The following is a 25,217-nucleotide window of genomic DNA, read 5'->3' as shown; positions in this document are numbered from 1 at the left end:
AGACCGCGGGGTGCATGTTAAATGTGATATTTCTAACACCATCTGCTAATGTATTTTAATGGTAATAGAAGGAGCCAAAGATTGCAGTTCTCTCTTCTATACATGTTTGCTTCCACGCTGGTCAGTGACAGTCCTGCTTTATAGTTCAAGAGGAGACTTGGCTTCTGTCTCCATGTCCCCAGATAGCCCAGCAAGACCTCCATGATGTTTTCAGCTTCCTTATGTCAGACTGTATACAAACAAAGAGTAAGCCATAAATCTGAAGTACGTGAATCCTCGCAATACTGAGAAAGTAAACACAGCTTTGCAAATGAGGGAGTCACTCTGTGGAAGAGCTGGCCACAGAAGGTCCAGGAACTTCACTGCTGGTGGCCAGGACTAGAATATCTGAACCACTGAACAATCAGCAGACTGACAGGTAGATTAATACAAATATATATATATATATATATATAGATAGATAGATAGATAGATAGATAGATAGATATATACATTGGTGCTGGTTCTTTTAATTTAGACTGAAATCTTCCAGGAGCCAATTGTGGAATAAAAGCATAGCAGTGGCCAGCCACAGACATACACTCAGTCTGAGAGTATTTTGTCACTTTTGTTCCATCTGGAGCTAGGAAGGAGGTATGAGGAAACAGGATGCTCCTCCCAGCAGGCCCCTAAGTTCTTGAAAGCAGTTGTGAAAGATCAAATTAAAGAAAGAGGAAAGACTCACCTGCTTTTGCCTGCTGTTGACACCTTTAGGCTGCTTTGAAAATAATTTGGTAGTATTTCTGCCTGGTACTGATTAATTCTCATATCAGGAATCACTCCACTTCAGAAGGGGAGTATTAAGGAGTCTCCATTAAGCCTGCAAGCAGATCCATTTAACTTACTGGGAGCAGTTACACACACTGTGTTTCTGTGCTATAAATCCTTGAAACCTGTTCTACTGGTGACAGATGGCCTAGTTCAGGATTAATGATACAAAATATCTGTGCCACTGCATCAAACAGCTGAAGAATCTGGCATCAGATCCCCAACCAGAATAAAATGTGCAGACTACCCTACTTTCTTCCTCCCGGAAATTTTTCTGGGGCAGGGCAGGGAGGGAGATTTGGCCATTTGTCTGAGACTTCTTGGCAGAAAAGAGCCTTCCCAGAGCAATCCTGTGCAGCAAGATGCTCTCTCCCCAGAATTGTGGACAAATGGCCATTGTATGTGGGACTGGCTAGAGCAGCAAGGGGCAGGATTGCTTCAGGGCTTTGCATCCCAGGGCACACAGGACATGGCGTAACACGAGCCAGGTGCCGTCGTCATGGTGGTGCCTGGTCAGTTTGCCATGGATGTGCTCTGTGGGGTGCATGTGGCTGTGTTTTAGGGTTCCCCAGACAGGAATACTGCAGCTGACTGTGACAGGGTTTCAGTGGGATGCTGAGTAGATCCAGCATAACATATGCTGGTGGGTATAACAGTGGCACAAAACTGCCCACCACAGAGGTTCTTTTGGCCTCATACTCTGTGCTGAAACAGGAACAGAAGATGAGCAACGAGGCATTGTATCTGCACAGTAAAAATACCCAGTAAATTAATAATTTTAATTGCTGTTACACATAGAAGAAATGAGAAAAAATACATTCCAAACAAAGAATTAAAACAGTAAAATCGGCATAAAAATGTGTTAAGAAAAGATCCCAGATCAAGTGGCTGTACTGTATGTGGTGACCTTTACAATCACAGTAAAGAAAGTAAGTGCTAAAGACTTTCAGACATGGCAAATGCTTGACTCCCCAAAGGAGAGCAGCTGCTTCAGTCACATCTTTCAGTGCACTCTGCCTGGAGTGTGTGGGAGAGAGGCTGAAGCAAGAGGCTTGAATGGGTCCAAGACATGGAGATTAGTGTTCAGGACAGACCAGCCACTCTGCATTCTCAGCCAGGCAGAACTCCCACTCACCCAATGGCATTTGCTTTTTCCTTCCTTGTTTTTTGTGGGTTTGTTTTTGTTTGTTTGTTTTTTTGTTCTTGTTATTGGTTTTGTTGCTGTTTTCTAGTTTTTGAGTTTTATTTAACAAAGGGTCAAGTTCTGCTGGCCTGACCGTGCCAGCACCATAGACATGGAGCAAGCCTCCCCAGGTGAATTAGGAACAAGGCTTGGTCCAGCAGGAGCCCGCACCAGCAAGGTCCAGATAAGTATGTTTGTAGTGAATCAGAACCATCGCCCAACAGGCTGGTTTTGGTTTCTTGTTTTTCTTCTGTCAGGAAATATTGTCTTTTATTTCCTGATGCTCTGTATTTTGACTGACCCACATTGGCCCAGTCATGCTCCCACTGCAGTCTTGGTGGCTCAGCCCCTGCACCCATCTGGCCCTGTGCTTCAGCCTCACTGTTGAGCCATCACACAATTCCAGTAGCTCATCCTACAGCAGCATAGTGTCACCACAGAAACAATACAAACCACAGAAGTTTTGGCATTCCTGCCAACTGGCCACCTTTTTTTCATTTGTAGTCTATCTAGAGTTGTATGTTTTTATTCTTTACAATAAGAGCAAAAATAAAATAACATTAAGAAAATTTTCTCCAAACTAAGAAAACTAAAACCCACCACATATTTTAAAGAAACCATAAAAATTTGCATTGTGTTTGCTTCTGAGTTCATATTAAGATAAGATTTAACTGCAGCTGCTTCAAAATTATGGTCCATTTCACATGTACACAGCTCATGTTCCTTAGTGTGTAATTCCTGGCCTTCATTTGTGTTTGTACAGCAGTTAGTGCTACTAGAACTAAGTAGTTTCTAGTTGTGGTCCAGATTTGAAATCAGTGAACAGTGGCATTTTTTATCCTAGCTGAGAACATGGTGATGGTTCAGAGCCATATTTCTAGATCAGTTTTTTTTCCAGGCTGTAGGACTAGTGGTACAAGCACATCCTTTGCTACAAAACCTGCTATTTCTTTGATTCAGGTGAAAAGAAAGTAATTCAAGAAGGATGTGCCGAGCTTATTGATTCCCTCAAGGCCTTCTCTCTCTGATGATTTTAAAGCCAGTAAAACCTACAATCATAGAAATTAAACACCCCTTTGCAGTTTGTCCCATGAAACCTAGCTGACCTTCTGCAGAGTGAAGGTTGAACAGGACGACTTCATTTTCTGTTCCAGTCTTTTCAACAGCCATAGCAGACTGTGAGCACCCTGTGTTTTGGCTGGATTAGATTTATTCTAGTTAACAATCAGGAATAAGACCAGACTGTGAGATTTGGATACAAGGTTCACATCTAAGAATTTGGTTGAGGCTTTTAGAAGAACTAAAAAGCATTTGCAAAAATGAAATTAGAGTTCAGATTTTTAAGCTAAACCTTCCTCAGTGTTCAAGTGCAGCTGAGCCCATCCTGTTAACCAGTATGAATAAATATTTTGCATTTGCATCTGATGCAAGTCAAAAAGGTAGTCACAATTCCATGCTTTAAGAGAAGTCCTGAAGATCCCTAAAAGCATTTTTAACACTAAAGTTGGATAATACTTGGGACTTATATAGCACTTTACATCTTCAAAGTGCTGTATGACTATTAATCCTCACAGCATCCTTGTGAGGTAGGTAAGTGCTAATAACCCTATTTTAGAAATGGGGTGAGGGCCTGGTCCCCTGCTGTAGTAACTTGGCATAGCACTGGCCCTCATATGCTTTTGCCTTTTTACACCAGATGAGGACCTGACCACAGAAAATGTGACTTACCCAAGGCCACAAAAGGAGCGAGCATGGATAAAAGGTAGGAGAATTACCCATGAGGACTTCTGTCAAGAGAAGTCAGCAACTTCCCATCTTCTTCCAAGAACACAGTTATGATACCTCTGCCTAAAAGAGCGCCTGTCTGTATCCAGAAACCAAAAAAAGGAAAGAGGCACCTGCCACTGAGCTTTACAGTTGCTGTTTGCTTTGATCTGCTTCTTCCAGAACAGCTCCCAGAATTACCATGATAGCAAGCTGAAAACGTACAGGTGTTGGTGTCAAACTATGGGACTGGAAAACCTTGAAGAGCCACTAAAAATTCTGCAAAGTTAGTCCTGGGAATTTTATATATTTGTGTAAAAATATATAAATTACCTACACTGATTACAACAGGAAACTTTCAGCAATCTACATAAAGGACATGTTAGAGTAATTCTTAAACCAATCAGTCTTACAGTTGCCTCAATATGAAGGAGTAATAACCCAGGTATTCAGTATAAATACCATTTCCTTGGTAGAGTAGGAGTAAAGCTATTAAAATCCTCTGGCTTTGTTCTTCTTGGCCTGCAATTTCTACGTGAGCATCACCCTGCTGACATCAGTATGCCTGGCACAGCCCAGAAGCATCACTAGCATTTAAAAACCAGTTGCAATTACCACTGCAAGTCTTTGACTTCTACACTAGGAGTTCTGTGCAAGGATCTGTCTACAGAAAAAGGCTGAAATGAACCTGTCAGGTCTTTATACGGCCAAATAAGGAGCAAAAGGATCTCCAAGAGGGTGGTAACTACAGAAAGGAAAGTGAGTGCAAGCAATCGGATCACGTGTGTAACCTGAAGTGACCACAGACAGGAATTGCAGAGGGGTGTTTGGATACAACAGTGTGAAAAGAAAGCCTCTGTACTTAGCAAGGAAAGGAGCTGCTACTGCTGGGGCCAGGCACACTACACCACTTGGGATGCTTCATTGCCTGGGCCAAAGACTGGGTGCTTCTCAAAGAATGTACCCCTTACAAGGACAAGAATGGATCAAACCTCACAGATTTACGTTTCGAAGAGACAACGGGAAGGTCCACAAAGGCAGTGCCACAGACAGTCACATCATTCCCATTTTGTTTGCTCCATTTCAAAGTGGAGATAGACCTCACTGGGGTCGAGGAAACAGTTTTAATACCAAGAAAAGGTATTTAACAGACTACCAAGCAACTGCTTAGTGTTTCTCAAGGTTTAGGAATCTCAAAATTGTGTCAAATCACCATCCACAGCAGCTGGTCCCTTCCCAGCAGATGGTCTCATTCAAGTAATATGGATTAGAAGGAGGAATGCAAAGTGGGAGAGAGATTTTGAAGATTGAGAGCCTTTGCTGACAAACCACCAAGCCAGCCAGGACTCTCCTTCTTTGTATGTTGAGGGCTCTGCCTCGTGTTCCTGGGAAGGCTGAAGCTGTTGCAGCACTGGGACAGAGCCAGTGTGACTGGCCAGAATGTGTCCCATCCAGGTCACTCCAGGTGAGGGGACAGCAAGGGAACAACAGCCCACTTGGGCTGTACGTTTCTGCTGTCCCACCCAGAGATCTCTGTCACTAGAAACTGCACCTCTGATGGCCAGTGGAGAGGAGAGGCCTCCTAATAACACTTAAAGACTCTTTTCTGCAACTATCCAGTGGCTGATGGTTGAGTAAGACAGCAAAGCAAGATGAAAAAGCACAGAGAAAAGCAACTCAGCTGTCTTCAGGAAGTTGAGGACTACTCATTTCTAGAGAGGAAGAAAGAGAGAATCAAAACTAAGACCTTTAAACAGAGCTTATTTTATCACACATGCATTTCCCTCCAAGCAAAGGGAAGCTCAGGATGCAGGGGCCTCCTCTGAAGAACTGCCAGCTAAGGACTGAGTGTGCCAGACCGATGTGCTGTTTGCTCATATGCTGGGAGGATGGTGGGGTTCACCCCAAATGCTTAGATTTCCTCTTAGCTGGGTCAGTCTGTTGCAGGAAGAGATTTGCAAACAGCCAAGCGGAGTAACAGCAGGTGACATCTGCAGAGAGCTACACTGCAGGGTTCAGTCTGTGGCCAGGAGACAAGCAATGCTGATGAATGAAGGTGGTTATGGCTCTAAATTCCCTTAGCTGTTTACTCCAGGCAGGCCCCAGTGCATCAGTGAATGAATACTGACAGTATTACACAACAGCATTAAAGGGAAGGGATTACACGGGGCTGTGCTACCTACCATGCTTTCCCTCTCAATAATGCAGCTGACCTTTCTGATCTCTGTCTGAAAAGCAGCAGATGCCTCCACGGGGTCAGGATAGTTAACCTAGATTTTTGTAATACTGGCTGCATTTGCACTGATGCAGGAGTCAGAAGGAGGCAATGCCTATTCCCCACCCAGACACACCATGGGAGGCCGGCGAGGAGCAGGAGACCCACTCAGCACCTCTCAGCACCAAGGGGAAAGCCAGCAGGGCTGGTAGGGGTTCCTCAGCTGCCGCTGAACTTGCCAGACTCCTCGCAAAGATGAATTCCTCTTCTGCAGACTGGGCTATGGACTCAGTGCCAGGCTTTTGCTTGGAATGGTCCGAGCATGCTAGGTATGGAGACCGTGATGATTTCTCAGCCCACAAGGCTGGTCTGGATGGCTGCCCCTCTTGCTCCCTCTGCCCCTGTGGGCATGTGCAAAGGGCTGTTGAGGATTCAATGGATTCAAGTTGTGCAGTCTGTTCTGGTTGTCCCTGTTTGGCAGCAGTTTGAAGAGGGGCAGGAACGCTCAGCAAGCTTCCTCTGCACACCTGAGTACACTTGTGTCTTAAAACAAGCCACTGGGGAAGCACCTCAGCTCAAGGGAGTGGCCTGAGGATGGACAGAAGGAAGAAGCACATTCAAGATAGTAATATAGTTTCATATAGAAACAGAGCTTGCTGATACGTATCCTAAATAAGAGGAAAAAATGTACATATGATCACAAATGAACTTGGATTAAAAATCAAGGCAACCTCTTCCTACATCTTTTTAAGAAAGTCTGAAGTCAGAAATAATCTTGCTTAAACAGATGGGCAGACAAACCAACCAAAGAATTTGTTTCAGAATTAAATAGGCTTTCCCAGCCCCATCTGTGCATTCTCACTGTGTCCCTGTGAGTTCAAGAAGGAAGCACCAGGCATTTTGAACACACAGGACAGTGCATTTCAGGAAGCTCTCCTGAAAAGGGGCTTTCTAAAAAAAAAGAAGTGGTGCAAAGATGATCGTTTACCACCAGCTGGCAAAGCCCAATAACAATCTACGTCCAAAATCAAGACCTTGACCACAGGAAATGCTCAGATGAAGATTCAAATACTGCAGGCAGCAGTACTATAAAGCTTAATGGGTATATGGAATACAACTTGTTAGGACACTGGGAAAGAAAGGCATAAAGGTTGGATTCCTGTCTCCTGTACTAAGGACAACTAGGGTATACACTAGTAAGACACGAGCTCAAAGTTCTGCTGTAAAAATCAAAGTTCCTCGTGTGCCCATTACATCCCAGCTGTCACTGCTGGCTGCAGGTGCTGTGTAACTGCACACACAAGGCGAGGGGGAACATCTTGGCCTGGCTACCGAGATGTCCCTGAAATCCCACCAAACTCCTAGTTTTGCCACATATGGCAATGCTGGCTTACACCTACAGATCTACCCTGAAGCACTGATCACCCTGATCAAAGCACACAGCACTACATGTCAGCACATCTCTTGCTCTGTGCTCTCAGCCTGGGGTTCTGCTGTCATGCTGGTTCTGCTGGGTGCTGCCCCACGTGCTGCCCTTGACTCTAAAGCTCATTTTCTATCTGGATATGCTGTTTTTACTCTCCCTCCAAGTCTTCTTTTCAGCAGAGGCAATAGCTCCAGTTTGCATACTGAGTTTGTAATGCACAGAGACAAACATCAGTTAAATTATTTTTTACCTATGACTTCAGCAGAGATCTGTGCCTGTCTGCCTTCAGTTGAGAGCAAGCCTTTTAACACAGTGCATGGCTAAACCTCCTTTCCATCAGCTCTCCACTTCCCAGACATTTAGCATCAGTTTCAAGACTAACAAGTAAAATGCAGTAGTACAGCACTTCCAAGAAGGAAAAGTTGAATGAGTAACTACTGCAGGGACAGTCTAAGCTTTCTGATGTGGACTCCACACTGAAGTAAGCTTTATTCAGAGAAAGCCATTGAAAAAAAATAATTCCCAAAGGTAATGCTTCAAAGAAGCAAAATCAACATCACCAGTGTGCCTAGAGAAATGGAGATCTCTCTCAGGGGTGAATGCAGCTACAGCACCTGAGATATAACCCACGTGTTCACACGCTATTGGCACTCCACCTAGCTCCTCTTTCTGAAGTCCTCTTCATCTCTGGTCTCTACAGCTGACAGTGCAATAAGCATTTGGGCTGCATAGTAAGTAGCCATGATGATGAAGCGCGAGTAGGGCACGGGGAAGCAGAACTTGTTAAGTGCAATGGTTAGATCGGACACCATGAACAGCATCGCGCCGATGCAGGCAGAGAGCTTGGTCCATGTCCAGAGGTCGTTGCACAGCTGCATGCCGGCCACCGCCCGCCAGCCCATGAAGGCAATCAAGGCGATGTAGACAGCTACTAGGTAGGTGAACGGGCCTGAGAGGTAGGAGTACAGGAAGGCATAACAGGAACCGGAAACCAGGCCCATCAACAAGCCGGCTTTGAGGTCCAAAGGCTTCATGCCAAAGGCTGAAGAGTACAGGATGTGTGTGATGGCAAACATCAGCAGACCTGGAAAGAGGCATTGACACAGATCATCAGTGACTGGCGGTCAAGAGCTGAAGAAAACATGTGGCTATATTGGATTTTAAATATACCACAACAAGCACAGGCTTAGATTTTCTTGCAGTGTTATAACCCTTAACACTATCGATGAAAACCATACTGACCTCTTAAGCTATTTAAATAAAAAAATAGTTGCATGGGAGATCAGCCTTAACACCAAGCCCCCAGCCTAAGAAAAAGCCCCAGCACATCTACAGCTGCAGCCAAGTACAGCTCTGCTGTGACAAAAGCCTTTCTGCTGGCGGGCCAGGTGAACTAAGCTTCTGCAGAACGAACTGAGCTTGTTCTTCAGGTGTGCCTCTTCCCCTACTTTGGGCCAAAGGGTGGGAGCAAGGCAGACCAAAGATCACTCCCTCCAACTATCCAAAGTGTTTTGCTCATAGCTCACATGTGGAACAGGAAAGCCGGAATCAGAGCAGTGTAGGAACAAAATATGACAAAAGTTACCAATCCCTCTGAACCCAGATACAAAGCCTGACCGTATTTAGCCACAAACCCAAAGGCACTCAGGGACTAAATCTGGCTTCTACTCCATCTCTGCCCATAGCTGGGAGAAGCCTAAGCTGGAAAGAAGCAGCTGGCATATTTCAGAGACTGCATCAATGTGATCTGCCAACAATTTTATGGCTATTTTCAAGATTCAGATGAACCTTAGAGGGAATCAATCAGTGAAAATAAAATGCCGGCTTCCCTTTGAAGTGCAAAGAGAAGTCCTGAGAAATGCCAGATGTGGGTGTTGGAAGGTACTGCCTACATGTTGTTATTCACTTGCCACTAATCCATTTGACAACAGTATGTCCCAATGTGTTGGCACAGCTGCTGACTCCTAGCTGTCATGACAATTGTAGATAATGGGCTCCAAACTGAGTCCAGCTCCTTGGATCCTCTGGTTCCCAGGCTCACACATGATGCAGCTGCAGGCTGTCCCACTTTATCCTGGCAGGGTTATTAGTGGAGCTGGAAGTTTTTATGCAGCTCTAAAGCATGAAATAGAGAAAAGGATCTGGCAAGCCAAGTCCTCCAGCAGGACACTTGTTCACATTTAATGTGTGATGCCATGGTGTAAAGGGCAGTCACTAAAACCTGCTGCTGGCAGACATTGTTTCGTCCTAATACTCTTGTGTTGAGGCAGTGCAAAGAAGAGGAAGTGTCCCCTTGCCTTTGGAGAGGACCAGATTGGACATTCACTGAAAGCTCAGCCATGATGGGATGAGAGGGGAACCTACAGGAGGGAGGGGTTGGTGGGGATCTGATCTGCAGGATGAGGCTAGAGAACATGGACAGTGTGGAGGGGAAGGAAGAGAAGCACAAAGGAGGGCAACCAGAAGCTGATGTTTCATAGAGCTATTGCACATCATGGGCACAGCACTGAGGAAACTGAGAAGGGATTTAGGACATGAGCTGTTTATAGTGTTATAGTGCAGGAAAGGTTAGAGCCCAGGGAGATGGTAAGAAGAAGAAGGATACATCCTCCTAGGAGTGATGAGTGTTTTTTCCTTCAGTGGCATTATACAGAGTATTCTGGGACAGGGAACTGAAGAATGTGTTGTCCTTCATGCAGGCATCTGGCAGCAAGGAGGAGAAGGAGGAGAGGACAGGATACAGCAGCAAAACAGAGGCCTGGAAAGGCAGTAGGAGTTTTGTGATATATATTAAGGCTGGTCACAAACAAGGCAGTCAGGTCCTCGGTTTACTCATTCAACACCCACAAATCAAGCCAGGAACTGGGGAAACCTGTGACGGCTGCACAGGGAGGGGGTGCATTTCTCTCGTATTTCTCAGCCTTTAGCTTGGTCCTCCCACATCAGGCAGATCAGCCCTTCTCTCTGTCCGCTTCCTTGCCCCAGGTTTCCTCAGGCTGGGAAAAAGGCTTCTTTGCTAGTCCCTGTCTTCTTCACCAAATGCATAAATTGTTTCTAAGTACCTGCCATCTAAGGAGGTGGATAATAACATTGTAAAGTATCTTCTACATGCACTAAGACACTAGTCAGAAAATAGCCTGTTATTAGTGGACTGAAACAGCAAAAATGAAAAAAGTCAAGTGTGCCAGGAGTAGGTTCCCAGGCCCTCACTTCCCTATAAAGTAATGAACAAACGTCCTTTTATAAACTCGTTGTCTCAAAAGCTATTCAAATCAGCCCAGTTTCCAACCCTTTTCAGTCTAAAAGCTAGAGAAATTGAACAGAAAGTACATTTTTATCCAGTATTTCCTCTTACTCTCCTGAAACTTCAAATTCCCACAACTGATGATGTCAAAAGGTTAAATATTGTCAGTTGTTGGCAACAACAACCTGGTGAGTTTCAAACAGGAGAAAATAAATTTTGCAAGCAAGGTGAAGGATGAAATGGATCAGTGTGCTTTATCTGCTTACAGCTGAAATGCAAATATTAACACTTCATTGGAAGATAGTAGCTCAGTGGGCTGAGATTTTCAAAATGCTCCAGTAGAGCTTTTCCTCCTCCTTAAGAAGAAAAACGTGTCTAAAGCCACAAAGCAGAACTTATCAGTTGTGAGACTAGGGTTGATAATCCAATTTATTTGCAGATTAAAACAATCAACCAGATACTGAATTGCTGTGACTGGTTAACCCTTCCTCTAGCACTGTATTGGAGAGGGAACTTGGACATATACCATCTATGCGGAATGGAGAAGCGCAGAACAGTCCGTATACAAAAATGGTCATGGGGAGAATTGGGCCTCAAATGTTTTCCAAGCCACAGCTCGAAAAGCAACTCCAGGAGGCAAAACAGACACACAACCAGTCGGGCTAAGGCAACCTGCTCTGAGCCTGAGGCAACCTGCTCCTAACTCTTGTTAGGAGGAGGCCCATCAGTGGGAACGTCAACACTCAGCACAGAGGGGATGGCACCCCAAGAGAAAGCTGAAGCTCCTCAGCAACGTGCCCAAGGTTCAGCCAGATAGATTCAATCCTCAGGGTCTAATCTAACCCCTACCAAAATCAGTAAAAATTTTTACATGAACTTTTAATGAGATTGGGATAAGCCCTTGGGAAGCAGGATTAAAACTAGATTCAGAGCATTTGGCCTTTCGTATCTGGCACTGCACACTCTTTCCTCTCATAAAGAAAGAGCTTGTGGGAATCCCAGAATAAAACTAAATACTAACCTCATGAGAGAGGCAAAAAATAAGCCTTTGACTTTCAGAGCTGACAACAGCACAAGTCAGAAAAGTTGCCTCATCTCATCACATTTTCCAGTGGGACAGTCACGGCAGCCAGTTAATGGTGGACGTTATGTGAGATCCCTGTGCAGGTTAAATAAACTTCAGAAAGCCCACCAGTCAGTTTAGCAAAGGACTCAACTGCTGTTTATTTCTTGTGACAGTCCAAGGCCATGGAGAGTGTTGCTGCAGGCAGGTTCAATGTGGCTTTAAATGATTAATCTAAATCATTATGTTCCAGTCTGCGAACTAGCAAAATAAACCAAGCTCATTTTGCTCTGAGAGATGTGGATCTTTCTGTAGAGAAGACAGACCACTGTGGTAAGGTTTGTCCTTGATTGACCATCATTTACATGTCTTGCAAAACAGATATATCTTGTACAACAGGTTGCATGATTCACACTGATGAACCTGCAAGTAGGACAAGATTTCTGATGCTTTCATTTCTAGCATCCACTTAAAAACCTCCCCCAGGCTATGGGCTTGTCTATCAAACATAAAGTTCCCCTCCACTTGCTCTTCACTGAGGACTTTTGCACAATATGCCCTATCCCTGATCTTTGTAACAAAGGGCTGACAGATCTCCCTGCAGAGAGATAGGAGGTAGATACTTCCCATAGCTTCATGGGAGCTCAGGAGTACCATAAACGTTTTCTTCTCTTCCCCAGGGATTCTAGCACGCCACCTTCTCAGCTCCAGCTAGCCGAGATGCTGTGACACATGCCAGGAAACCAAACCTGACCCAGTTACCTCTCTAATCTCAAGAGAAGCTCAGGAGAAAGACTCATCCATGGTGTGACTCTTCTAACATCATGGATTTTAGTCAAGGAATGAGGGCTTCCCAGTGCACGGGGCTTAAGCTGTACGTGAATAAACAAAACATGTGCCGCAGCAACTCATTACTAAATAAAGAGGATAACAACTGGACTGTGGCATCCCTTTAGGACTGACAACATACTCACCATGAATGAAGTAGCCCTGCTCTTGCCAGATGAGAAAGGCATCTCCCACTGCCGAGAATATGAGTCCCGCTAGGATGCGGCTGGCACTCCGGTGTGACACTAAGAAGTTAATTCCATGGGCCAGAAGGAAAACCCACAGGCAAAAGATGGGCAGACATTTAATGAGAGCACTGAACCAGGAGGGGCTGGAAGTTGGCAGCCAGAGGACGAAATAGACACAAGTGGCTTTAAAGAAGGGCACCAGTTTGGGACCTTCGCTCTTCACCTAAAGAAAACAAACATTAAAAAAGATAAATTAGTAGGATCATCAGAAGCATCAGTGGAATAAACTTCATAACAGAACTGTTTCCTTCCTTTTGAAAGCTAATCTTTCACGTATACTGTCAGCTAGCAGCGTTTCTACCCTGAGAACTGCTGGTTGAACTTGACCACAATCCTCAGCCTGGACCTTTGTGATTGTCTCTGCTGAAAACACTTCTCGGCTGTCAGGATGGGGTTTGGGTGGTGGATTTGGAGGAAGTTTTAGATACCTTTTCTCTTTATTTGGTTCTACTGAAAACATTCAGGCCATCAGTCAAACTCCTCTGGTGCTCCTTGACACCTACGTAATGTTTAGACTAATCCCTTTTATACACCTTTCTGGAGCTGTGAAAATACTCCACCCCCAGATATATCCCAGCAGCAAACAAACCAGAAAAAGTGCAAATCCTCCCTTCCATTTCCACAAATCCTCACGCTTAGCCAGTAGCAGATCATCCTGAGGATACAACCTCTCTTCTAAGGCGTTCTTTCTCCTGCCCTGTAGCCTCATGCCTGGAGCCTGCTGTTGGCACCACCACATGACTTCAAAACCTGTCACATCAGCCTTGCAGGTGAGGATGTCATTTCCTCAGCTGACTAATACCAACATCAACCATGTGTTGCTTTGTTCTAGCATTACAGTAATAATACAGAACCCATACTGCAGGAAATGTTTTGACTCAGGGCTCTATTGTGTAAATACACAAAAATGTAGCATGAGCACTTAGCTACCCATAACAAAGCCACAGCAGGGGCAGGGCACAGAGCTACAGACTCTGTCTGCTCTTGACATACATTTAGCTGAGAACACTCTGTACAATGATAATATATGTATTGTGATCACCTGCCCTCCTGTTATAATTCTGCATTTCAGTGCAGGTGGGGAAAACTTCACACAAGAAACAAAGCTATGATTTTATTTTCTCCTGAAGAGCAGCTGAGGGCCAAAATAAGGATCAAAGGAAAGGGACTGCCTCCTGTGCCTGACTGAGCTATGTCCTGGGGTGTAACAGGAGGCCTGTTTCCTCCTGCACCTAAGGCAGTGCAACATCCAGAGCTCCTCTGCAAGCAGAGGTTTACTCTCAACCTTCCCATATCTTTGGTCAAGCAAGACTTAGTTGCTTAGTATCACAACAACTTCCCTTTACTCATGGCCAAAGCACAGAGGCCTCATGCACTGGAGGAGGACACAGGGGAAAATTTAGAGGCGTCAAAGTTGATTTCACTCTGCAGAGTCAAACTGGTCTTTTTTTTTTCCAAATCACTTGGCCCTATTTCTGCTTCCTTGCATCATGGGACATTGCCATGACACAAAAACAGCATCCATCTTCCTTTGATGCCATGTGCCTTGGTGCAAACACCTAGAACAGATGAAGACTGCACAGGAAATATTCTGTGCTTACAGCGCTCAGGTAATAAAGCCTAATCTCATAAAAATTCTAGAGCTTTTACAGACACAAGCAAATCAAATCAGGTGAAGCTGGAAGACAGAGGCAGAGGCAGTGGAGGGCATCTTCACATGCAGTATCTAAAAAGGGAATGCAATCTCGGAAGCAGTGAGGCTATAAATAAAGGGCATCCCAAGAAGACAGCGCCTTCAAAATTGTTCTCACATCTGATGGAAATTTCCCCAGCATATCAGCAGTTTCTTGGCAGTAAGGTATTTCATTATACATTATTCATAGGCTATTGCCAACACAATTTTTAAACACTCCGTTAAACAACCAGGCTACACAATTCACTAACAGAAGGACATCAGCAAGCCGTTAACTTTCTTGTATTACATGGGGAGCCATTGTGAGTCCTCTACTTAGATTGTCTAAATTAATCACCATTTACTACTCCTTGTCTGTATTCCTTGGGAAAATTCTGGCAGCAAATAACAAATGAACTTAAAAGTTACAAAAGCCCATGTAGTCTCATAGTACTGGGGTTGCCTGGGAACTATCAAGTATCATAAGGGAAAGAGTGCAGCCAAGCTTCCCCCTCCTTCAGACCCAGCACCTTGCTTTCCTAAAGTGTCACATCAGGCTCGGACTGTCCAAAGCCAGTGCCCAGCTCCAGCTCTGCTTCCTCCCGTTCTGACTCTCTTTTATTAAAATGTAGTTGATCACATTCATCCTCTCACAGCTGGAGGCAACAGATGACAGTGTTTCTGGCAGGGTTTTCTCCTCTCCCCCGCAAGTCGTGGAGGATCCCCACCATGCCGTAATGAGCCTGAGATCTTCATCGTGGAAAACTAACGACCTCCAGAGCTACACAGTGCAAAAGAATTGGCAGCAGCAACAGTGTTCCAGGCTCCTGTAAGAGTCTCAGCTACGGTAAGTAGTTTTGTACCTCTGAAGACAAAAGTTTATGCTGAAAGATAGAGCTGAAGTTCAGGCTGTTTGCAACACATCACAGTGGCACTGTTAGAAGCATACAGGAGAGTATTTGGGTTAATAAACACAGGAAGTTTTATTTAATACCTCACATTAACAGAAAAACACCTGCTAGGAGCAGTTACCATTACAATCACAGCTTGCCCTCCCCTGTGTGCATGCATGATGAGACAGGTTTTAATTACACTTGTCATTTCCCCAGGAACCCTGCCTTAGTGAATGTAAGATATGCCCTTGTGCAGAATGATTATGTTTGATTAACTTAAAATTACCATTTCTTACTCTCTGAATGTGAATTTTGCAAGCTCAGCCAGTATTATTTTAAAAAAATGATTTGTATTATTTCCATGCTAATAATAATTAAGGCATTTTCATATATAAGGGGTCAGATTCCAGTCTCAGTTAAGCACCAGTTAAATGATTTACAGTGTTACAGAGTCCCCAAGTAAGAATGATCTCATATATCTAAAAGGGCTACAGGCTTCTCCTCACTGAATTGACACTATTTCTTTACATCTTTTCTACAAGTATACTTCAGATGAGTTATTTCCAACCACACCCTTGCCCACCACTGAATGCTGCAGCTCAGTGGAGCCCCTGTTACAGCTCTGACCAAAATGAGGGACAGCACTTGCTGAGACAGAGGTACCTGTGCAGCTGAGGGGTGGGCAGCACATCCCACTGGGATAGTGTGGCCCTGGAAATACTTGGAAGAAGTCCTTCAAGAACAACTGAGGCAGCCAGAGGGTGAGGCTGCGGATTTCCCTCCATTTGGACATGTGGCTGAGCCTTGGAAAGGACAAGTCAAGGCTGGTATTGGGAAACCATGTACCAACATGACTGGAGGCTGTGGCTTGAGGAAAGCAAGGCATATAATCCATGACTGGACTTGCCTGTACCTCAGGGAAGGGAACATTATTTCTTGGTTGCATGGATAAATTGCATCAGAGATGGAATGTGAGATGGGGACATGCTATGGTATTGGAAAAGAAAGCACATGACAGAGGTGACAAAATCCTTTATGGTAATGCATGTGATTGTCATGGCTTTCAGCTGGGTTTTGCTATTTTGTTATAAATTTATTGCATTTTCCCCCAATTCTTTTCTCCTTCCACCGCTTATTTACTCCATACAGAAATGCAGTACAGAAAACATTTTAAATACAATAACAAGGCAGTATTTCCAAGTTTTGAATTTCTAAACTGACCATAATTTAGGGCATTTTCTCAGCTGCTACGACAATTAAGTTACCTAGAGTCTTGAGAAATTAGTTTAAACTACTGTAAAGCCAAAAAATTTACAGCTGGCTCCTCTACTCCAGAATAAGTCCCATCCACAGAGGAACAGCTACATTCATAAGACAGTGCCCTGATTTTCTTTAACATTTTGGAGCCAATTGTCTGTATCTGTATCACAAGTGGAATGAAGAAAATCCAGCTGCCACAGAGAGGGAGATATCTTCCCCCTGAGGTACAAAAGAACATCAGAAGTTTGTTCCACTGAAATGCTAAAGTCGGACGAAAAGTCCTTGCTAAAGTCTTAAGCTTTGCACTGGTCCCAGGAAACAACATGGAGTATCAATGCTCTTCTCTCCACAAAGTCTCCTAAATCAGCCTGCACAGAAAATATGTATACAGACAGCTCCTGTGCACCAACCTGCTGTGGGGATATGGCTCATACCCACTGGGCTGTAAAATGCTGCTTCCCAGGAAAAGTACTTTAAATATAAGACAACAGCTATTCTACAGAGCAACACTTAAGCAGAAAAAAAAAAAGCACTGGCCAAAAAAAAGCTGGGTCATTGTCCTTCACCCATCCATCCCAGCAGCCTTGGCTGGCCAAGTACCATTTTGTGTATCGACGTCTGAGCTGCTTCTCCTGGCTTTTGGCATGGATCCTGCCTTGGTTCTGCCCTATTGTGACAATAGCTCTTACCCCCAGTTGTGTGCTAATAAGTATTTATTTGGCTTTGTTGCCATGTTTGCTGCCACTTCAAGCCCATGGCTCATGCTTCTCATTCCCCAGAATATGTGGTGCTCTGCAAAGCACTGACCACCCTCTGTGCAGTCTTGAGTCACAGAGGGGGAGAGTTGCTTCAACCTGGGGGTGGACCACAATTAGGATAAAGTACATGTATGTGCTACAGGTTCTCATCTACAGAGCAGTGGGGAACCAACACAATTCACCATCGGACTGAGCCTACAGAAAGGCCACCTTCGTGCACAGATCCTAGCCAGGGGCAGCTGTTTTCCTCAGGAATTCATCAACCTACCACTTTTTGCTAAACCAAGGAGGAATGCAGCAGTGCTGGGCAATTCCTGGCCATTAACCCGTGTGAGTGGACTGCAAAGCTCCCATCCTCATCCTCCTGGGCTTGCTTCCACATTCCCACCTTTGCTGAGATGGTGCAACATCAAACCTTCTGAATGTGTACACTCTGATATAAAAGAGGGAATTTTTAGGCAGGGATCCAGATTGCGTAATAGTGAGGATTCAGCTGTTTGGTATCCAAATTCACCATTTACACCTTCCACACAAACCAAAGGCCCCAGTGGCCACTCTGGCTGCTCATATCTGCACCCCTCCTGGGCAGCTTGCAGAGATGAGCGAGCGGGAGACAGATGAGAGGTAAAGTGATCGGCCAGTCAGCGCTTTTTATTCCAGAGGGTTGCTGAAATATTAGAGCTGGCTGGGACAGCCCTAACTGGTACTCACCTAACTGATGACTGTAAGTGAGCACAAAGCACTTCCAACCCTCCTCTCCTGCAGGAGCAAACATGCTCCTGGGGGATAACTGATTGCCTATCACCTTTTGTCACAGAAGGCATTGGCTCATACATGCCCCAAGTTGTTCCTGAATAAAATTCTAAGAAAAAATGCTTGTTATGGAGGGTAGTGGAGAGTTACTGAACCAGCCAGTCAACCTGTCTGAAATACTCTGTTGGTGCAATACACTTTTGCAATTAATAATAGTGTTTATGTTTGTGTTGGAGATGCCATGGCCAGGCATCTGAGGCAGATGGCTCCTGAACAGGCTCCACATGCTGCAGGAAATTGAGGGTGATAGATAAACCCTCTTCTCCTCAAATGGAGCCAAGATCGTAGAGGCTCCATCTAAAATGGATTTGTAAAATAGCCAATAAGTCACTTAGAACATGGTACATGATTTGCCTTTAGGAGAATGTGTGTGCTGATGATCCTCTGTCTTCATCATGTTTATGTCATGCAATGAGTTTCGCCAAGTCTTGCAGTGGCTTATTGCAGCTTCTGGCACTCCCCAGCACAACTCAGGGCCTCCATTTCTCTCACAAGGGTAATGCAGTGAAACTGAGCTTGTGCTCAGCTGTTCAGTCAGACCTGTTTACACGGAATCAAAAAATCATGATTTTGTCTGACAGGAGCCTCTGTTGTTCAGCACAAGCCAAAAGTAATGGGGCTCTGCCTGAATGCTTCCTGCCTGCAAAAGGACCATCCTCCCAGCTCAGACACATGTGTGTCCAAGGCAGCTCTTCCACCCACAGGGTCTCTTCAGCTGCAAAATAGGGCTGGTGTGTTGGCTTCTGTCATCTCTCCCTCTACCCCAACAGCCTGGGTACTCTCTTTCTCCCCTCAGTTAAGCAAAGTAAGGTCCAGCTGTACTTCCATGCTTTGGTCCACAACAGACTTATACAGGGTTGAAAGAAATATTCAGCTTCTTTTTCTTAAGACCAAGATACGGCTTTTTGCCAGAAAAAGTACGATTAAAAGGTTGGCACAGGCCCTCACAGTTCTTGGGTGGTGAACTCAGCTATATTGCTGCACAAATTCTTGGCATCAGAACAGTCACCCTTTGGTGGAGGCACACAGGAGCTGGCCGTGGATGAGGATCAATCAAACTGGCATCTCACAAGGGCTCCTATGCATGGCTGGGCTACTCCAATACACAGCTGCATGCAGAAACAAGAACCACAACAAAAATTTTAACTTCCAAGCCAAAATGCTGCCCAACTCACAGTCACATCAACATTCTACCTGATCTCCGGATTAACCACAGGGGGGATGAAAACCTATCAGCACCGAGGTTAAAATCTTCCAGACGAGCGACTTCTCCCCAGATGCTGAAAGCAGGGAGGAAATTTGTAGCAGGAGTTTCCCCACAGATGCCTGGCAGCAGGGCAATGTTTGCCTGCACCAGCCTCTCCCAGGTGAAAGGGCAGGTCGAGTCCCTGCAGCGCGGCAGCCTGGGCACAGCGGGGGCACGGCACGGCCACCCAGCTGAGCGGCAGCAGGCGAGCGCCAAGAATGGGATGTTTTGTACCAAGACAGCTGGGGAGCACATGAGCAAGGCTCATCATGCCGTGGGAGTGCCAGTGACACGAGACTGCAGACCTTGCTTTTGAAACGGTCTCTCTCTTCATGTTTGCTTTCCAAGTGTAATTTCTCCACAACAAACTGCTATCTGTCCCTGTAGACACTCCTCAAGCAAAGTCTGTGCTACCCAACACTTTACCACAGCCATGCTGTGATCTGCCACAAAACTCTGTCATCTTTTCTCTGGGAGGAAATTTCTGAAGGGGATTGTCTAGGATAGGTTTTAGGGGAAAACAGAACTGAACACACAAAGTATGAAGCATAATTAAATAAAAGACTTGGGAACGTAAAAGAGAGAAACCTTAGACAGGTTTTGTGGCCTTCTCCAGAGGACAGTAAAATAACTGCAACCATGAATCCTTGTACAGGGGTCAGGGAGGGAGATGAACACTGACAGGCCAAGGGGGCAGGCAGCCTTCATCTTTGCCCCTTCCCAGGTTAAGGCAGGAAAAGCCAAACTGGCACTCACATAGAAACAACAATGCATGTGTTAGCAAAGCTTCAATACAAAAATAACAGCAGTCCCCTCTTGTCTTCAGGTGCTTAATGAAGAAATTAAAACCTGCTGGGTGCTGAGCAGTCACACTGACTGTGCTCACGGGGCTGCTGACAAGGCCAGTTTGGCTCAGCAGCCAATGTTACCTGGGTGCTCTCGGACATTGCAGCTCTCTGCTGCTACACCTGCAAGTTAAAAAACATGCATCTGTAGACACCTGGGATGTGTCAGAAAAAAGTCACAAAAGGGAAACTGGAGTCTCACCTTCAAAAGACCCCTTGCAGGAGGCTTTAGAAATGTGAGGGAACAGTCCCTTAACAACTTAAATTAGATGCAGGCAGTTCTGGAGCCAAGGAAATCACTCCACGCATCAGGGCACTGTCTGTGCCACCTATTGCAACAGGAGCTCACTCCTGCTTCTTGCCTTTTATACCACGACGTTGCTCAAAGCTATCTTGACACACTGGACCGTTGTGTTCCCTCCAGCAGTTAAGGAAGTTACAGTATCCATAAAGGGTATATCCTGTACCAGATAAAAGAAGAAATCTAGTTAGCTTGGCTAACAAGCTGTGCAACAGTGTCTCTGGGACCTTCCTGCATTACACAGGACCTACTGCTATTGGGCCAAGCAAAGTGAGATACCACTACACCCACCAGTATCTTATAAAGTCACTGTGGTATCTGCCCTTCACTTTCTAGGATCACAGGGAAGCTTTCAAGGTGGTAAAGCCTTTCTTTAGCAGACGTTAACTCATAAAAATCAAATTACAGACAAATACATTTCACCCTGAACTGAATACTCAGCTTGGATGTATGTGTTTTTGCTAGGGCTTGTTTTTTTGGGGGGTGGTTTTGCTTTTTTCCATTACCAATCATCTGTCCTGTCTACTGGATTGGCACAGGGCCACAAGCAGGGCTATTTTAAAAACCTTTTCCTAACCTGCGGTTGTAATGATTGACTCCACATCTGTAGCAATCCTATAGCTGTCAGCAGTTTAGGAGATTGCCTTCTGAGTATGGTCAAGGACTAACAATATTAAACTAGTCAAGAATTCAAATGTCTCTGCAGGGTTGTAGGGGCTGTCACACACTAATGCTTTCAGGGTAGTTCATTGGCTCTCAAAAATGAAAGCAAAAATATAGTATTTGCCTGCCAGCATCTTAGAGCAAAGATTGTTTTTACCTCCTGGGATTCCGGATCTTCCTTTTTGTGTAGCAGAAAGCAAACCTCCCTGAATGCTTCCTTTGCTGTAACACTCACGAAAGAACCCCTTGCAGATGTTTAAAAACATGAACCACAATGGATCTGTCTTTTCATTTTGCTCATCAGAGCTGCAGTGCTGCCACAGCAAGGGCTCGTACTCTTCCTCAGTGAGGTCAGGTGGGGCTGTATCCTTACTGCTACCCTGGACATCAGGAGGATGCTGTGAAGCCACAGTGAGCTTCACAAGCCAGCCAGCCAGCACCCTGAAATGCACAGTTGATACCTGTCCCAGGCAATTCCTCCCAGGATGGGAAGGGGCAGCTATTTGGTTTGTCACACTAAAATCCAGATAAAAAATTTCTACTGCTTATGGAAAAGTCGCCTCAACTTATTTCTGGGGATGGCTTCCGGACTATAATCATTTGTTCTCAGAGACTTTTCATTGTTTATGTAACACTTTTCTGTGAAAGACAGTACAGACTTCCATTATCCAGGAAGAAGCAGGGTTAGGTAAGCCAAACATATGAGCTATGGGGCACAGGACCACATCAAAAAGTGACACCCTCTTGCAAGGCCCTTTGCTACAGACAAGTGCCACACACTGACACCTGTCCCACAAGCTGTGTGGCAAGACTGGGGCCTCTCTCCAGTCTCTGGTGCAGACCCAAAATAAAATACTCCAGGGAGAACTGTCAGTTCTTTCCTTGTCAGCAACAGGGGCAGACTGAGTCTTTAGTTAATAGCTGTGAGGAGTCTGCACACGGAGTGTTTTGTCCCCAGGGCTGAAATCCATCTTTTGCCTGCACTCTCCCATTTCCAGCCTTATTTGTACCCCACAACCCACTGCAACCACTGAGCTGAGCCAACTGTATTGGTTCCCCATTGTACTCATTGGAGGGCCCCAGCCACTAGGTCATTTTGCTGCAGCACGGGGAATGCATGGAAGAATGTGTACTCAGGGAAAATGGGCACTTGGCAAAGCTCTACCCTGCCCCATGCTACTTTGCCATCAGGGATTGGTATTTGGGAGGGGAGACCCTTCCATCCTGAAGCAATCTCTTCAGCAGAGAAGACCTCATTTTACCTACAAGCTATGGGGAATAACATGGGTCTAAATAAGAACATTGCAGGCATTGCTGCTGTCACAGCCCTTTAAAGGAACAGCTAAAGAGCCAGTAGTGCAGCAGAGAAGGCAGGTAGCACATGACAGGCTGTACCAGTCCCAGCAGCCATTGCCAAAGACCTGCCAAGGGTGAAACTGCCTCCAGCATTCAAAAGGCACTTTTTCAGCTCACTTTTCTGGCTCACACAACAGATTGCTGCACACCTGGCAGAGGTGAGGTTTTTAAAGGAACAAGAAGGAAGAACTGAGGCAAGAGGGGAAGGAAGAACTGCTAGCGGATGGGAAAGCTGGCAGCTCTGCACAAGAGACTTACACTGTACAAATCCTCACAAGGGGTGGCAATGATACCAGCAAAAGCAAGTCGGGTGAAATGCAGGAGGGGCAGCTCAGACTGCCTTGTGCCCGCTGGGAAGCTGAACGAAAAGCTCTTCTCTACCTGTGTATCATGTCCTGCAGGCCGAAAGCTTGTGAATCACTGATGCTAAAGAAAATCAGACAGGAAAATAGCAATGTACCCCAATAAGGATGTGTATTTAGAGAGGTGCCTTACAAAAAAGCAGCAGCCCTCCTCGTGTTATCACGAGATCAATACGCTTAAGAGACAGGAGGGTGTAAGTTCAAAGGATGACAACAGAGTCGCAGATTTGATTTCCAATATCTATTCTTGTGTCAAGATGTCAAGACCTGAACAAGTCAGTATCAGACACAACTTACATGAAGGTCAATTGGACCTTCCCAGCCAGTCTCAACAGATGTGGGGTGGGCAGGTGCAAACACTAACCCATGCACTCCCAGGATTCAAACTAATATATCAAGGTTTTCACTTGCAAACCCCCTGCTGTAATCAGGCTGCATACAAAAATGCAGACCACACTCACAAATAAATGTGCAGCTGCTTACCAGTGTTACGCCCTTTATATTGAAGGTGCAAGTCCACAGATGCAACCAAGACAAGTGGAATTTTCATAAACATCAATTCAGTGATAACATTGTCATCACATTCCTTTTGTATCAGGGTTGCAGGGAAAAGCCATAAAACTTGTTTAGTTCCTCCTGCAATGGAACACATCAGCACTGTATTCATGCTGTGACAAAACCAAAAGACACAAGCAAATAGGGGTACAGTAGCCAAGCCAGGGTGTCAGCCCAGTTCTGCTGAAGCCGTGGGAGACATGTAAGTCTGAGGATCTGCCTGGTGTGTCTAGTATGTGCTGAAAAATGAGCAGCTGGCTTAATGTCAAACTTCCTTCAATCTCAAGCAATGATTCAATCAGAGGCTACTTGCAACTAGCAGAAATGCACTCATTTTGATACATAATTGGAAATTTGATGCCTGATGCCAACTGTTGCCATATCTGTCTCCAAAGCTGGTCTCTGGTGAGGAGCAAAAAATGAAACTTCACCATTCATTCAAACTTGATCGAAGTCCCAAAACCAGTTCAGTAACATGACTTGTCTCATCTTCCCTCAGCTTAGGAAAGAGCATGTCTTACGGTAATCTACAGGAATTAGTTTTTGGGAGAAGACTAGCCTGCTGGTAGAAACAGGACATTTCCACAGGATCACAGCAAGGCGAATCAAAACAGCCACCATCCTCATTAACAGGCAGATTTGCAACACAAGAGTCAGCCTGCAACATTAACCTAACGCAAGAAGAGGCACAAGTTGCACTTAGCCAGAGTAAAACTGCACCTGTGCAACTCTTGAGTCAGAGCTGTGGTGTGAGCCCCCAGGCTCTGTGGGTATCTGAAATCCTTCCCACCCCAGCTTTCTTCAGGAAAGCTCTTGCTCAGCTCATCTACTGCCTTTCAGCTCTGGTGATGTGTAAACTCCTAGATACAGTTTTCTGCACCATGTCACTGGGATACATTTAGCACTACATGGAGGGATGCTCTAGACTGACACACTTGTCAGACAGAAACCTGCGTTAGCTTAAATTCTATTTAGATTATGGCAGAATAAAAAAATGGACATAGGAAGGGCACAAGCGGGCTAGAAGAAGCAATTACCATCACCATTTTGGGCATGTTGCAGTAAGCAAAACCTACATCTCTATTGTAATGACAAATCTATTGGTGATTGTGTGACATGAAGGGCAGTAGAAAAATTAAGTGTTAATATAATAGCCACTTGGGCCTCCAGGAGGGAAGGGAGTTATATAACTAATAATCTTGTTGCTGTTCAAGAGTTTCCACACACTAGCAGAAGATGGGTTCCAGATGCCATCTTTTTATGAGTCTAATTTCATTGGGGTTATTATTTCCTGAGTACTATGAAGTTATCCACAGAGAAGATAACTTTGGCTCTTCTGTCGCACACAGCATATTTTGGATATAGATATTTAAACGGGAAAAGAGAACGGAAGAAATGCATCTCTACCCTTTCAGAGGAATTCTGAGTAAGTACAGACTTCTGAACTGGACCCATAATCTTAATGCACAAAGCACACTTTGAACAACAGACGCGTGTGACTCGAGTGATACACTGGAGTTAATGAAGCCTTTAATCTACAGCACTGCCTGCAGCAGTGATTGGCACTAACTGCTTACTGTGACCTCCCTGGGACTGGGAAGAGCGTGAGAGAAGCTGCACTTTCCAGCCTTGATAGCCCACCCTCTCACAGCAACAGCTACAGCAAAGAATGTCAATGTCATAGCAAGAATGCACAAGTTCAGTCTGAAAAAATA

General features: G+C 45.0%; 1 protein-coding gene across 3 annotated transcripts in view; it reads right to left on the bottom strand.

Moving 5' to 3' along the window:
* Positions 1-1,552: 1,552 nt before the first annotated feature.
* TMEM86A (transmembrane protein 86A) overlaps positions 1,553-25,217 on the bottom strand; it is a 28,779-nt gene continuing 5,114 nt past the window's right edge. For all 3 annotated transcript variants that reach the window (XM_032690085.1, XM_032690086.1, XM_032690083.1), the window contains exons 3-4: positions 12,677-12,941; positions 1,553-8,479 (exon numbers count right to left, since the gene is read on the bottom strand). In XM_032690085.1, the coding sequence (XP_032545976.1) occupies positions 8,052-8,479; positions 12,677-12,941 (693 nt within the window). In that variant the 3' untranslated portion in view covers positions 1,553-8,051. The remainder of the gene's footprint in view (positions 8,480-12,676; positions 12,942-25,217) is intronic.

Source organism: Chiroxiphia lanceolata, chromosome 6 (genome assembly GCF_009829145.1).
Source record: "Chiroxiphia lanceolata isolate bChiLan1 chromosome 6, bChiLan1.pri, whole genome shotgun sequence".
Taxonomy (NCBI): Eukaryota; Metazoa; Chordata; class Aves; order Passeriformes; family Pipridae; genus Chiroxiphia; species Chiroxiphia lanceolata.
This window is presented reverse-complemented; position numbering and strand designations above follow the sequence as displayed.